The sequence below is a fragment of the Antennarius striatus genome, chromosome 9, assembly GCF_040054535.1.
Source record: "Antennarius striatus isolate MH-2024 chromosome 9, ASM4005453v1, whole genome shotgun sequence".
NCBI classification, from domain to species: domain Eukaryota; kingdom Metazoa; phylum Chordata; class Actinopteri; order Lophiiformes; family Antennariidae; genus Antennarius; species Antennarius striatus.
Genome location: NC_090784.1, coordinates 18,266,894 through 18,281,137, shown reverse-complemented (window position 1 = coordinate 18,281,137; position 14,244 = coordinate 18,266,894). Strand labels below are relative to the sequence as shown.

Genomic DNA, 14,244 nt, shown 5'->3' with positions numbered 1-14,244 from the left:
AAACAAAATACGAGAATATATGGTTTAAAATCGAATTATTCAACTAAAGAAAGCTAAGCATCGATGATGGAATATACAAACAGAATTTGAAATCAAGATCCAACATGCACACAAAACAGATGTTTCACAGGTGTTCTTTCCTCCAACCTCAAATATGCACAGACAACAACATCGGAAAAATAACAGGGTGCTACCAAGTAAAGCATATAATTAACATGACCAGGCAAAGTACTTCATCGTTTCATATTAGGTCATGTGACTGGGAAGCATATGTGAAAATGACACGATTTCTTCAAAGAAATTGCAATTTTTATCATGTCAGCAGTTGTGTGGTAGCTATTTTTTGAAGACAGTAGCTTGGCAGAATTGTCAGCTGCCTCAAGATGACCCTCTCATGAGCTTTGGTGCCCCCCCACTAGACAGTAATGAAGTACCAACCAACCCTTTCTTCCAATTTTCAGTAGGGGTGAATTAGGGACAAAAATCATCCTAAAACTCTATAGTCTGGCTCCAGATTTATTTTACAAATTGATGCAGGCAGTATTATGGAGGGTTCCTGATTCTTTTCACTTTACGTCTCTCCAGCGAGGATTCAGTTATCTCTCTTGTTCAGCACTGCTAATAACAAAGACTCAGGCTGTAAAGAGGAGCTTTTCCCTCCCTCTGTCCAAACTCTTCTCATTCACTTTATGTTACTGCAGGTCTGAGCATCAGGGGGTATTTGAAGCTGTTCATTCATTTCCTGGTTTTTTACATGTTGCACTTCTAACTACACACTTCTAATCCATCTGGTCTGTTGAATGCTGTCTGTGCTGTATGAGCACCTGGTGATGAACTTGCCCTTGGCAGAGGTGTACCAGCCACATGGCATATAAAGACAAATGCTTCTGGGTTGTGTCACAGAGCTGCTGGACCATTATAAAATCCAGTTTCAACCCACCAGCTGGCCCAGTCTCCTTCATCAGCACCCTCTATGTCATTGGTGTGAATGACTGCATACTGCATGCATGTTCTGGAATTGCGCTCACTAGAAAAGTCCAGTACTGAATTCATTTCCCAACACAATGCTGGCCACTGGCACCTCTTTTGTCCTCTGATTTCTACAGCTAACACAAATGGTCATATAACAAATACAAAGACAAGAACTATAGTTATGAGTACAATCAGTTGTTTGATTGCATCAAGTAATAATTGGCGGTTAGAGGTTGTTTTGTTGAGATAGATTTCCATTTATTCTAGGAAACTAATATCCTTTTAAACCCCCATTGCCTACAGCTGCTAACTGCAAATTCAATCCCAGTTCTGGAACATCAAGCCTGAGCAGTGTTTCCCATTAATTGCCCAGAGTGAAGAGGGCCGCCGTGGTTCCATAAAGAACTGAAATAATTTAACACCTCTCATAAAGGCAATCAAGATCTCCAACATTGTCTTGTGCTAATGCTTCAGCAAAATGCCCATCACTCACAGCCAGCTCTCTGCCTCTACCAGTACTTGCACAAACTCCTGCGCCTGAACTGCAAGCCCAGCCTCCAGCTCTTGGGTCAAAAATAATGTGTTTTCAACGTCTTTGAAAAAGTGAAGAAGTATAGTCTCTCAGGTCAAAAGTACAAAAAAAAGCTTCCATAAAACAGATGCTAACGCTACAAGAAAAAACTCAATAAGTGCTGATGTGGACAGACATAACCTCTATCATATGTGACTCTGAGCAACTGACAGGAGAATTTGCATAAAATGCTAAATTCAGCAAAGACACTGACTATGAAGAAGCACATCTTTAGAGGCCCTACAAAACAAATGTGGTTTCTGATTAAATGTGGTGGAAATGTAAATTTGTGTCCTCACCAAGGATGATATTGGCACATAAGTCATTTTAGGTTGATGAGCCAGCTTGCTAGCGCTTTACTCTGTCAGTCTTGCTAAGCTGGGCACTGCAGCTCCATCTGTGTCTTACAGCCACCCTCAGGGCTGTGTTCTGTGTATTTCTGTCTGACAAGCGAAAATGAATTAAAACTAAGGGCATGAACTAGAGTTCACAAACGATAATTGCTAGGAGACAAACATATGGGAGTGGTGACACACGATGGCTGGATCGACACCATTGCATTGTGTGTCCAAAACCACTGTACAGCCTTAATAAAGCAATAGCTCAGAATTACATTTTATTGTTTTGTATAGTATGCTTCACAATTTCTACCATCTCAATATTCTTAAAGTACTGCAGATCAAAGCACTGAGGTAAAATGCATGAACTTTTCTCTTCCCTGTACTCCACAGCGAATTTCATTTTACCTGAAAGCCAAGGCAGCGGCCGTAGAAGCACCCCTTGTGCATCGATGAGTATTCACGGACAAAGCTCTCACTGAGACCACTTTCATCCTGGAAAAAAAGGTTGCCATGGCTGTTGTCGTGGAGCATGCGCTGAGCCAGGTAGAGCAGGGCCCGCAGCTGGCACAGAGCGCTGCAGTAGGCCTCCATTTCCCCCGCATTGTGTGCTACTCGGAAGAAGATGCTACGGCGGTTGGAGGTGATGTAGCGTCCCTTCTGGATGATGTGCAGAAGGCAGCAGCGCACCACCTAGGTATCAAAATGAAGTAGATAAAAGTTAAAACCCTCCTTAAAGTTTAGAGAATCTTAAGCAACAACAGCTTTTACAACATAGCAAAGCAAACCCTTCATCATTTGCTAAACTTGCCATGTCTCCTGCTCGTCTTAAGTTGCAGATAAGCTTTGGGTAGTCAGCTTCAAGGAGGGGGAAAACAAAACAATGCATGCCTAACTAAAAGCATGTGAAAATCTTGCTGCTACTTGTCCACACCATTATAGATCAGTAAATGCAGAAATGTGGGAATGACTAAACACGGCAGCATTCTTTTACTGCTCTGCTACACCCAGCTGTGTTGGGCTGCAGCCACTGAGGGCCACTTGATGTTACATCAATACCTACAGAAGATAAAGTACAGTGGGTACAGTAGAGGAAGACGTCCTATAGCTGGAGGAATTTATCTAACCTGATTTGGAACGTAAAATCAATTTGAAAAATAAATGGACTGACCTTGAAACAAAGAAATATCAAGGGCTGGTGAGCAGTTTCTCAGAGTGTGGATAGAATATTGATGAGAACATATTGGACTATGGGGGCTTGTTATTCTGAAAGCTAGCTGCACTGGGTTAAAATGGGAATACAAATCCACATCCAAAACATGACTCATCTAACATATCAAAGAATCTGTCTTTGTCGTTCTGCATATCCTCAGAATGTTTCAATAACTGAATCAAATTTGGTTATTGGCTAAGTCACATATTCATTGTTAATAAACTTAGAATAGACAATCTAACAGTACTGCACTCAAATGAGTGGCAACAGCTTCAGGGCTCAAAACCAACCTTAGATGTGCACGTTGAGGAAACAGTTGGAAAAATAATAGTAAAAGAGTGGTAATTACACATAAAGCAAAAAGAGGGAAGTAGAAATTTAAACAAATAAGCTACAGTGGTTGGCAGCAAGACTACTGCTGTAGGCATCAAACCAATGAATGTATGGCTGGTGCCCAAGGTATGAGCAAAACGCCTTTCAGCCTTCTAAGCCTATCTCAGAAAATATGGTGAAATAATTTTCCTTGCCCTCACTTATATAAAATACATTATGCAATGACTGTCTCCACAGCGTATTACTCCAGTGACAAAAATAACCAATTTATGTTCAGGTCATGTGCTTAAATCTGGAGTGCAGGACTTTTGTCACCTCCCTCGGGCACTGAGAGAAATGTCAGTCTTCACAGTCACAGTCTTCAATTTTCTATCGCAAACTTGTCGCAATGACAGCTTTAGAAAACCAGTGTTGGATGATCGATGTGAAACACGGAGTTACAAGTGTGCCAACACTGGAAAGTTACAACAATCCACTGATCACAAAACACTAGTACAGAAACTCTCTAAAGAATCTGCCAATGATGACCTTCAATACAATTTTTTTTAACCGGTTTGAAAGCATCTGCAGTAGAAACATGGTTTTACTGTGAATGTTTGATAACTCTGTGAAGTTGGTGTTAATAAAAGTTTGATTTTGTGGCTCTTGGAAAACCTCAGTTTCCATAGACCATTCCAAAACAAGCATATTTTGATGTCACCACAGCAGTATGCACAAAAACTGACAAAGCTGACAACATCCTGAAGCTTACCTTGACCAGTGAGCGATAGCCATTAGCAGGGATGTGGGGGTCAAAATCAAAATAATGGTAAACTGAAGCAAAGTTACAGATCACAGGCTCCAGGCTGCGAGCGTGCTCCTGAATCAGCCTCATGACATCAACCAGCCGCCGCGCCGCATCGCCCTGTGATCCCTTGGCTCCTCCTGAGAAGAAAGTGGCATTTTCTTCGCAAACGCTGTACAGGGCTGCAAACACTGCCTTGGTGTCCATCACTAGAACCAGTGGGAGAAAGAAGCCGGTCAAAAGTTGGAACCAAACTTAAGAATACTTTGTCTACACAACTTTGCATATCAGTGTTCTATATAATTCTTTATGCATTAAAGTTTGAGAAAATTCTCTTTTCATTAGAGTGAAGATTAATGACAGAGGACATGAAGTGTAATTTATTATGTGGACTTGCTCACTCCAATGCATTATATGGAAGTCAGGTTAAAAGGTATTGTATTATTATTTTCCATATCACTTAACATCTAGCCTTGCAAGGATAAAAAGAAGTGTCCTGATCTTTATTCTGCACCACACCCCGGCTTGTTATCAGCATGTAGACACTGTACCAGGTGGGATATCACTGGATATATCCTACATAATGTTCTCCTACTCCTTTTAACTAATCCCCCATTGACTAGTGTATAGAAACCCATTGATTGCGATGTGTTAAGCAAGCCTTGAAATTAAATGATGTAAATCCTGGCTTTGCAGACAAAATCCACTGAGATCAAGGCAAATATGAGCAGAACAGGAGAAAACAGAAAGACAGGAGCGGCATGCTGGTGGGAACAAATTCCGTTTAGCCATACATAAAAAACAAACCCACAGAAGCACACTTGCATAACAGTCCTGAGGGGACAACGCACAGCGTAGTGTGTACATCAAGTACGACCACAATCCTGACCAAAGTATAGCATGAAACCGATCTCCCATACTCTCACCTTAGACCTCTGTTTGCACAGACTTCAGGCCTGGGAACCGGCTGGAACTGACTGATATCAGGTGACTTACAAGCCTAGGAACATGGGAACGATGAGAGAGGATAGTGTATACTTTGACTTGGATTTTCCCCATTGCGCCTGGCTTCCTACTCGATGTTTTATTTATTTTTTGAAAAATCATAATCTGCAAGGCCAAAGGCTAGTCTCTGAAGAAGCACTTTTTCCACATCAGATGCAATCTATAACAGATAACCACGGGATAATCGAATCCTGCTACAAAGAGTTCCACTGAAATATTTTTCAAATTACTGGAAAAACCAGGCACTCTTCAATTTCTCATCTAGCTCTCTGCTATATTGGACACACAGTGCATTCAACTGTGACATGTTGACCAGCTGTTCCTTTCATTTCAAACCAGAACATGTGAAATTAGTACATTATAGACAGTTACATTAAACTCACCACATTGTAATCCTGAGGAGATGACTACTGTATTTCTTTTTTACTAATGCAACAGAAGTTGGATTTGGTAATGTTGGCCCAGGTTGCTGAAGAGGGGTACTCTTTAATAGGGTATAGCTAGATAATAACAGTATTACAATAGTCTATAAAACACCAATCAATGATGTGTTCACTGTCACGTGCAGCCTGGAAGAATAGACTACTGCACTGAGAGTGGACGCAGCGGACGTTACATAGTGTATACATGGTCACTGTACCATAACATTAAGAAAGTAAACCATGTCAGGAAGCAAAATAGCGACACCAACAGCCTCGCCAATGACATTGTTAGATTATATCACCACTGAATGCATGGTGGCAGTTTGGTTTCAGATATCCAGATATTGATACAACGATCGGCTGTAGATCAAGACAGCTCCACGGTTATTTCTGAGCAATTCACCACCATGATGGTGATGGAAAAAACAAGAGTCAGCTGTCAGTGACCATCCATTTATTGAACGGTTGATGGTTTGAGGAAGGTTGCTCTCCACTGGTCCTCAGGGAAAGGTCAAATGGTATCATTAAGGGTCAACAATAATATCTCTTTACCAAAATTGAGCAATACAAAATAATCAACACATTTTGAAAAATGTAAATTATGATCATATAACACTGAGAACATATTTTTTGTCAGTGTGACACACTCCTAAATGACAAAAGCAGTTTAGTTGGTTTGCATCAGATAAAAGGAGTTTCAACTTTCCCACCAGACTGGAATATCTGGAATTTGGGCAAACCCTGGTGTGTATGTGAATGACGTAGTCACCAAACCCACAGTTTAAGTCTCAATTAACTTAAGAGGCATTCTTTGGGCTTGGGGGGTACATCAGCATTGGAAAATCATTACAAAACAATGGTCTATACACTCCTGAAAAGTTAAATTGAGCAGCTTTGGAATCGAATTTCAGTCACTCAACTAAGTGAAAGGAACCCACCTGACACATGTAGATCCCTTGACCCCACTCTAATAAATCATTAATTATACTATTCCAATGTTACAACATAAAAGGAAGCAAATTGTATCCTAATTAGAATCTTTTAAGTAAGAAAGAAATATAATATGCAAGATCATTAAAATAATGAGAACTACATTGGTGAGTGCATCTTTAATCTGAAAGAATACAAACATGAAAGGTAAGAAGAATGTTCAAAAGCATAAAGCAAGAATAACGAATAACGACAATGATACAAACTCATTTTTGAAGCAGGCTGGTAGTCTTGGCATGTGTCATGTCAAAATAATTTAACAACTAATGTGCAACACCCCAAAACATTTTGGGTCTTTTTTGCTCCATCTCAGATGAGATCAGGTCATGTACAGTCAGAAGCTGTGCGTTCTGACTGTCACAACACAAGAAATACTAAACGCTCAACAAACCAACCCATTGGGTCAGCATGAAAGTGAAAACACATTTGTGAGGATTTGTCACAAAGAGAACATCTGTATAGAACACCTATAAATAAACTTTAATCTGTCCAGGAGACAAGCAGTCACCCACTTACATCCACCAAGCTATACAAAGATAAACCAGCCAACCCAGAATTAAAAGTGGATCCAAATTTTTAACTGCTTAATTATGACTGCAGGTATATTTAGACTGAAATGACCGCAAACTTAGCTTGAAATAGCACTGGGTATAACTTTCAAATCCCTCCTGCTGGACACTGCTGTGCTTTATCAAGCATGAGTATGAATGGGAATAGAGGACTGTAAACACTGCAGCCCCCCCCCCACCCCCACCCCCCAATACTTCCAGATACCTGGAATTACTTTTTCAAGAAGATGTCTCAATCATCCAGGTCATGGCAGATCTCCATGTCATTTAAAATATCACCTCCTTCATGGATTAAAGTGAATAGAGCAGGAACTAAACAGGGCAAGAACTCCACATGAAACCTTAAAATCTGCATAATAAATAAACTTTCAGAATACCAAGGCCAGCAGGCTATTACACATTTATCCAACATTAAAAAGAAAGTCATTTCTGTGAACCAAATACAACCATATCAAGGACTGACTCAGTGTTCAAACATGACATGCCCAGAGCAAATTTTCCCCTGTTTGACATAAAATTGTTCCTCAAACAACTGTCATTGCACTCACACCAGGAAAACCAAATATAAGATCCATTTTACTGATGGGAAAAAACTTATCCCACCTACTTGCTTCATCAGGTTTGCCTTTCATGCAATAGAAAATGTTCTAAATATCTATGATTGCCCAAATTTAAGTCAATATTCCACAGCATGTTTCAGCATGATCCCCTCCTGTAACAGCAGCATATGTGCTGATTCTTCACCCACTGTAATCATTAAATTGCACCTGGTTTCTCCACATTAAAGATAAATGAGAGTGGGCATTAATAAGTCATGTACAACAAACAACTCAAGCGACATTACAGACGTATAATGATTCCTGCTGGGCCGACATACAGTGTGAAATGAGCAGTACATAAAAAACATCCACAAGCTGCTGCTGGCGTTGGATATAATTAATGATTTGATCTGTTAAAAAGCTGGAAGAAAATAAAAAGGAAGAGTTTACCAGCATCTGACTTCAAGGCTCTGTCCTTCTCTGTGTCCTCTCTTCCGCGAAGGCAGTGAAGGGAAAAAGAAAATGAAGGAAAAGAGAGAGGGTAGGAAGGAAAGAGGTTTTTTTTTAATGCATTTGTTCCTCTTGCTGCCTGCCACACCCTCCTTACGATGTCTTTTTCTCTGCTTGTCCCTCCCAACTCTCTTTAAAAAGGGAAGAGAACCTACAGACAACCCAGCATCAGTCAGACGTTTCCCACTCCCTGACAGTCGGGTTCTTGCTGTTGGTGGTGAAGTTTGCGACTCCCACCTGACCTTTGACCTAATCAGCAGATCTCGCCCAGACAAACATGGGCAGGCAGTGTAAAACCATGACATCGTGAGTCAAAGGCGGCTTTTGACTTTTGATGCAACTTCAGTGCTTGACTAATAAGACCACGGAACATATCAAAACCAACACTGGCAAGGGCAATATATATCACATATTAATTAACCTATTGATGTAAAGTCATTGGGATTATTTTTGGCTACTTTTTGTGGTTACATATAAAGTTTTGTGGAAGGATTTAGTTTTGAGACATGTTCCAAACAAGACAACCCCTTCCAGACATCCCTTAAAACTTACATCTCCATGGAAACCAAGAAACACAAAGTTTGAAGTAAAATTAAATTACATGAAAATATCCCAGATTTTGCCAATCAAGTCATTTCTTACTGACCCAATTTAAAGTAAAAGTCCTGCAACAGTCATCTATTGAAATTCCTTTTTTTTTGTACTGCTGACGTTTTGTGTTTTGAACTTCTGTGTAAGCAGCAGGGATGTTATGTAAGCCTGTATGTCTAATGCTGTTTGAAATCTGAAATGAATACAGAACACAGATGCTGCATGCACAGGCAAATTAGAGTGTTGAAATTTATCATGGGGGATCCATGCCTGGGAAAATATAACAGTTTAGATTTCTTCGTTGACATCACATGACAGATCCATAACCCTAAGGGGTCAAATCATGAGTCTTCAACTAAAGAGAGCGAGGTTAGCGTACTAGTACTGGCATACTTAATTTCTGCTGTTTGCTTAATGTTTTTAACAGTAACCTGAATAGGATTTTCAATCACACTTATTGCTATCAACTTGATCTAACCTGTGTGTTTTTTCCAAGACATTGACACATCACAATAAGGTACACATTGAGATGTATTATAAAATTATCAGTAGCAGAATTCCTTCAGTTACATTCTGAATAGTGTGTGTCTGGAGTCTCTGCAAAAAAAAAAAAAAAAAACTCTAGCGGAAGTCTTGTACAAAAGCAGCATAAGTATGTCGCACCAACACCTAGAGAAAGCATCAACAACATGTGTTAAGAGGCTTTGACCCTTCTCCTTGACTGAGCACCTACACACACACACACACACACACACACACACACACACACACACACACACACACACACACACACACACACACACACACACACACACACACACGGACAAAGTGAACAACAGGAAACTAGCAACAATGGTGTTCCACACACCCTCCATATGGGGAACATATGGCTTTTCTCCAGTTTTACAAGGAGACGCTTTGAATGAAATTAAACTATATAAAGTTGATTTCCAAGTGTGATGAAAAGTGATCATGTAAGCAGCCTCCCACAATGAGATCAGGTTAAAAACTCTATAATCTTATTATACAGGCCCAAATCTTTCATAAACCTACCATTCATGAACAGGCAAATAGACAAATGTGTTGTTATTGTAGGATCAAATATGGGAAAATGCTAGGCTCCTCACAATAGTAACGAAGTGGTTTGGGACTTACAAGTCCCACTTGTTCCAGTCATAAATAGATGCTGTCCTAGTTAATAAGAAAACAAGGAGTTTGTTTAGTGGCAACAGTGAAAGCTCTGTAAAAACAGACGGGATCCTCCACACCTTCCTTCACAGGCTTTTCGGCATCATGAGCCAGCCTGCCTCCACGGCTCCGTCGAGCCGATTAATTCTTTTAATTTAATCTAATTATTTTCTTGTGGGTTTTTTTTTTTATTTTTTTATGTATAGCCTAGTTTTTATTGGCAAATTTAAGTTTTAATTATAGTTAAGGTTAACTCTCAGGAATTTAAAACTAATCACACACCCTCACTGGAGGAACGTTACCTGCCCTGGAGGGTCCTGTCAGTGTCACCCCCGGAAACTGAAGGGACAGAACGTGAAAGGGTGAATACAAAAGAACACCAAGCGAGTTCGAGTACCGTGGGGTGGGGTGGGGTGGGGTGGCGGCGTGGGTGGGTTGGGGGGGGGGGGGGGCGACACACAACTACCGCTAACGTGACTGTCGGGACGTTCAGAACTACGCTAATAATGAATAGCGGAGACTGCCTTGTGTCTCTACTCAAAAGCTAGCTTTGGCTACCCAGGGCCAGGCTAACCCAGCTAAAGCTTGTTAGCAGGATGTGAGCATCAAAATGGGGTCACAAACGGGGAAAACAGCACAGATTTAAGTATCGCGGATAGACTCACCCACGGGACCCTCTTTATGTCTGGATGAGCGTCTTCCATTCACACTTTTCTCAAGTCTGCTACTCCCACCACTCTTCTTACCCGACGCCATCTTCACCCACTGCTCTTGTTTACGACCCGTTACCCGAATCTCGCCTTCATACCTGCGTCGGGAACGTAAAAGGCTCCGCCCACGTGAAGTACGGAAGCTAATGAGTGACAGCGTTGACGTCCAGTAGCCAACCGTTATTGTCGAACATAAAGGTCCCGCCCCCGTACCCTTGTTTAGCATATTCGAATTACAGACTTTGGTATTTTATATGCTGCATATTTTATATATCTTGACATTCAAGAAAAGTGTTTTTTGGAATTTCTACACAATTTTATTCTTTAGACACTCAATAGAAATAGCATAAAATCTCTAAAGCTAAGATTTATGAAGCTTCATCTCATCCTCAACAGAAAGTTTATTCTGAGGTGCTCTCAAGCTCTTAGTCATAGAGAAAAGAAAAAGAAAAAAGCAGATATCACGTTTTCTTGCAACATTTTTAAAAAAAAAGGTATTTAGATATAAAACCTTTCTCTTCTTTGAAAGATATTTGACACATGAAATATTCCTTGAAGGTATATCAGAGTACACATACACCATCCATCATAGATTAAAAAAAACCATTCAATTCAAATGTTTTTTTTAAATGCATTTGTTAAATTAATGACATATGTAGCAAGAAATGACTATTCCATTGTATTCAGGGCAAAAGTTTACTTTTACAAAGATGATAAATTAAAATGTTTTTGAAACTAAAACTAATTGCAGGCTGTGTAATGTCTCCAAATTACTAAACATATGGTGGAGACTGAATCTAGTATTAATTATCTTATGCTTCAGCTGCTATACATAATACGCAATACATTCAGCACTCTATTTCCATCGTCCTTCATGGCTTCTCCAAATGGATTTCCTCCTCCTCCTCTGCAACATTGCACACATCCTCATACTGGCTGTGTGTCTGGGAGCGTTCGATCCGATCATATGTGGAGCCACAATAGTCCAGATTCAGCCCCTGGTTTTTGAGGAAAGAAGGATGAAAATCAAACACAGAAGGCTAAGTGAACACGTCATCGATTAATTGATAAATGGGTCAAAATCACATATCCAGTCAAGTCCTTTTGCCTCCAGGAGACAGACTAGAATGGGTTTGTTGTGTCTCTAATAAAATGTGTTTGACTCAGAGGATGTGAGTCATGTAAAAAATAAAAACCTGATATATGTTTTCGTCTTCCTTCGTCACTTTCTTCCTCTTGAGTTCAGTTAGTCTGTTTGACTGTGAGAGAAGATAAAGACACTGATAAATCTAAGAAATGGTACAACCGTCATTGGACTGAGAAAAAGTTGTAAAATAACCAATTGTGAAATGAAGATGGTGGGGCCAAAGCATGATAGGCTTACACACTGCAATAATTTCTCTTACACTGACATGATAGAGCAATGACACTATTGGGCAATAAAGAAAGGAAACTGTTGCTGCAGCGTTAGTTTTATGGGTGAAAGGTGGTTTAGAGATTAGTGTATGAGGAACATATAGTCATAATAATATAACCTTCAGACCTGGTACAGGAGGTAGGCAGCAGGTACAAGCACACAAAGTAGCAATAAGATTCCCTCAGCTATCAGGATCTTGTTTTTGGTGCTTTCTCTGAAGTTTACTGTCTTCTCCAGTGGTTCTAGGCAGAGAGGCATGGTTCAGAGGAGTTGTTGTCTTTAAAATAACACTTATTTAATTTTTACTTGTATACTGTAGTAGCTGGGGGTTTTAAGTAAAATTTTTGTTTTTTCAGGAATAAAAGTTGCTTAAGAAATTTGGAGGTAAATTAAGAAACTCCTTTTTGCATAACAATCAGTATAACGAATGGCATCTTAACAAAATACAGGTATAAACAATTGGTTGTTAGCTCATAATGGTGGACTTTTAAACTAATGCAGGTTATCCGGCATATAATCCACAGAGGAATTTATTAGTCACAGAATTTCCACATTTGCCATTTTTATTTAATGTGATTATGATCCACAATGGCTTTTCAGTGTTACAAACGCCTCTGTACACTAGTTTTATTTCAAGTTGACTTAATCCTTGTGCTACTTGAATTACAATACAGGAGAACAGACAGTAATGGTCCCATCCTGATGATGTAGATCATGTGCAACCATGTTGCCGCAAACACAGCTCTTGGGTGGACTAAGGCTAACAGGATTTATGGATTACTGGCTTATGTTAGCAGTACAGACTGTGATACTCCATGTAAATCACACATACGCCCACCAGCATTACAGTCTGGTTTGCACTGCAAGTGGAACCTTTCCCACCATCATACAGACACAAACAAGAACACTCACTGTAGACCTGCATGTAGGTGCCATGTGAGAACAGGTGGACTTCACTGCTGCTGAGGAAACACTGATACAGACCAGTGTCATTCAGCTGGACGGACTTGAAGGACAGGATGCCACAGATGCCATCTGACTCTCTTCTTTGTTCTATTTTCACAAGATCTGAAGCGTTCACACTTTTTGGCCCCAGGGTCACATTGCCATCTTGAACCCGCATTACCCATAATAATTCCAGTGACTTCAAATTGGTAATGTAGCAGCAATCCAGTGTAGCGGAGTCACTGAGACGTACCCTCATATAGGGTCTCTCTGCTTTTAAATTCACCTCAGCTTCAACCACTGTGGAGGAAGCAACGATTGTTTCACACTGTTAAATGATTTTTCAGCAGTAAAGGCAGAATTTATTCAATTTTGTATATACATAACGCATAACTTGTTTTGCTATGTACATGAGTCAAATTGAAAAGTAAAAAAAATTAAAATACCCCATCTGCTTTTAGAGGTGATGTGGTTCACTGAAGCAGTACTTTAAAGGTGTGTGTGTGTGTGTGTGTGTGTGTGTGTGTGTGTGTGTGTGTGTGTGTGTGTGTGTGTGTGTGTGTGTGTGTGTGTGTGTGTGTGTGTGTGGGTGTATGTGTTAACGTACACGTTACAAAAGTTAAAATGAGGTACATACTTAAAATGAACATAAACACAGATTTTAGGCCTATCCATAATCCAGAAGCTGCATCTAAGCAAATATATTCATTTATATAACAAAACTAATAAGATGATTTGACTCACCAAACAGGCTGCAAAGTAGAAATTTTTTGACCGTCCACATTCTTTTCAAATATTCAAATCCAGGGATTAAAAACTATACTAAAACAATGCTTATAAAATTCTTTACACAACACTGGTACCCGTCTTTACAACTGCTCTATCACACTTTTATTTCCTTTTTTCTGTCAGGATTTATGCTTGAATGAATTCAGACCACCCCTTATTTGCACCTGCATGTATTTAGACAATATATTAGGCCTTTGTGATTAAACAAATGGTTATAGCATGAGAACAGACCAATAATTTCTTTTGAAAAGATACAGCACAGTTATTAATGTAGTTATTAATGTGGCAAAATAAATTCAGCTTTTACCCTAAACTATTAGCTCATTAGGATGTAGCAACTGGCTTAACTATAAAATGA

General features: G+C 39.8%; 2 protein-coding genes across 4 annotated transcripts in view; both read right to left on the bottom strand.

Moving 5' to 3' along the window:
• lipeb (lipase, hormone-sensitive b) overlaps nucleotides 1-10,827 on the bottom strand; it is a 32,062-nt gene extending 21,235 nt beyond the window's left edge. The window contains exons 1-4 of one of the 3 annotated variants that reach the window (XM_068324011.1): nucleotides 10,691-10,827; nucleotides 10,328-10,364; nucleotides 4,179-4,420; nucleotides 2,290-2,574 (exon numbers count right to left, since the gene is read on the bottom strand). In XM_068324011.1, the coding sequence (XP_068180112.1) occupies nucleotides 2,290-2,574; nucleotides 4,179-4,420; nucleotides 10,328-10,364; nucleotides 10,691-10,729 (603 nt within the window). In that variant the 5' untranslated portion in view covers nucleotides 10,730-10,827. Of the gene's footprint in view, nucleotides 1-2,289; nucleotides 2,575-4,178; nucleotides 4,421-8,186; nucleotides 8,297-10,327; nucleotides 10,365-10,690 lie in introns of those variants that run through there. The other 2 variants (XM_068324010.1, XM_068324012.1) reach the window with 2 other exon arrangements.
• A 240-nt stretch (nucleotides 10,828-11,067) lies between these two features.
• cd79a (CD79a molecule, immunoglobulin-associated alpha) lies at nucleotides 11,068-14,113 on the bottom strand. The gene is made up of 5 exons (XM_068324698.1): nucleotides 13,842-14,113; nucleotides 13,065-13,397; nucleotides 12,279-12,394; nucleotides 11,932-11,994; nucleotides 11,068-11,733 (listed from the first exon to the last, which is right to left on the bottom strand). The coding sequence occupies exons 1-5, from the start codon at nucleotides 13,879-13,881 to the stop codon at nucleotides 11,608-11,610; spliced, it is 678 nt and encodes a 225-aa protein (XP_068180799.1). The 5' UTR covers nucleotides 13,882-14,113; the 3' UTR covers nucleotides 11,068-11,607.
• Between the last annotated feature and the right edge of the window lie 131 nt (nucleotides 14,114-14,244).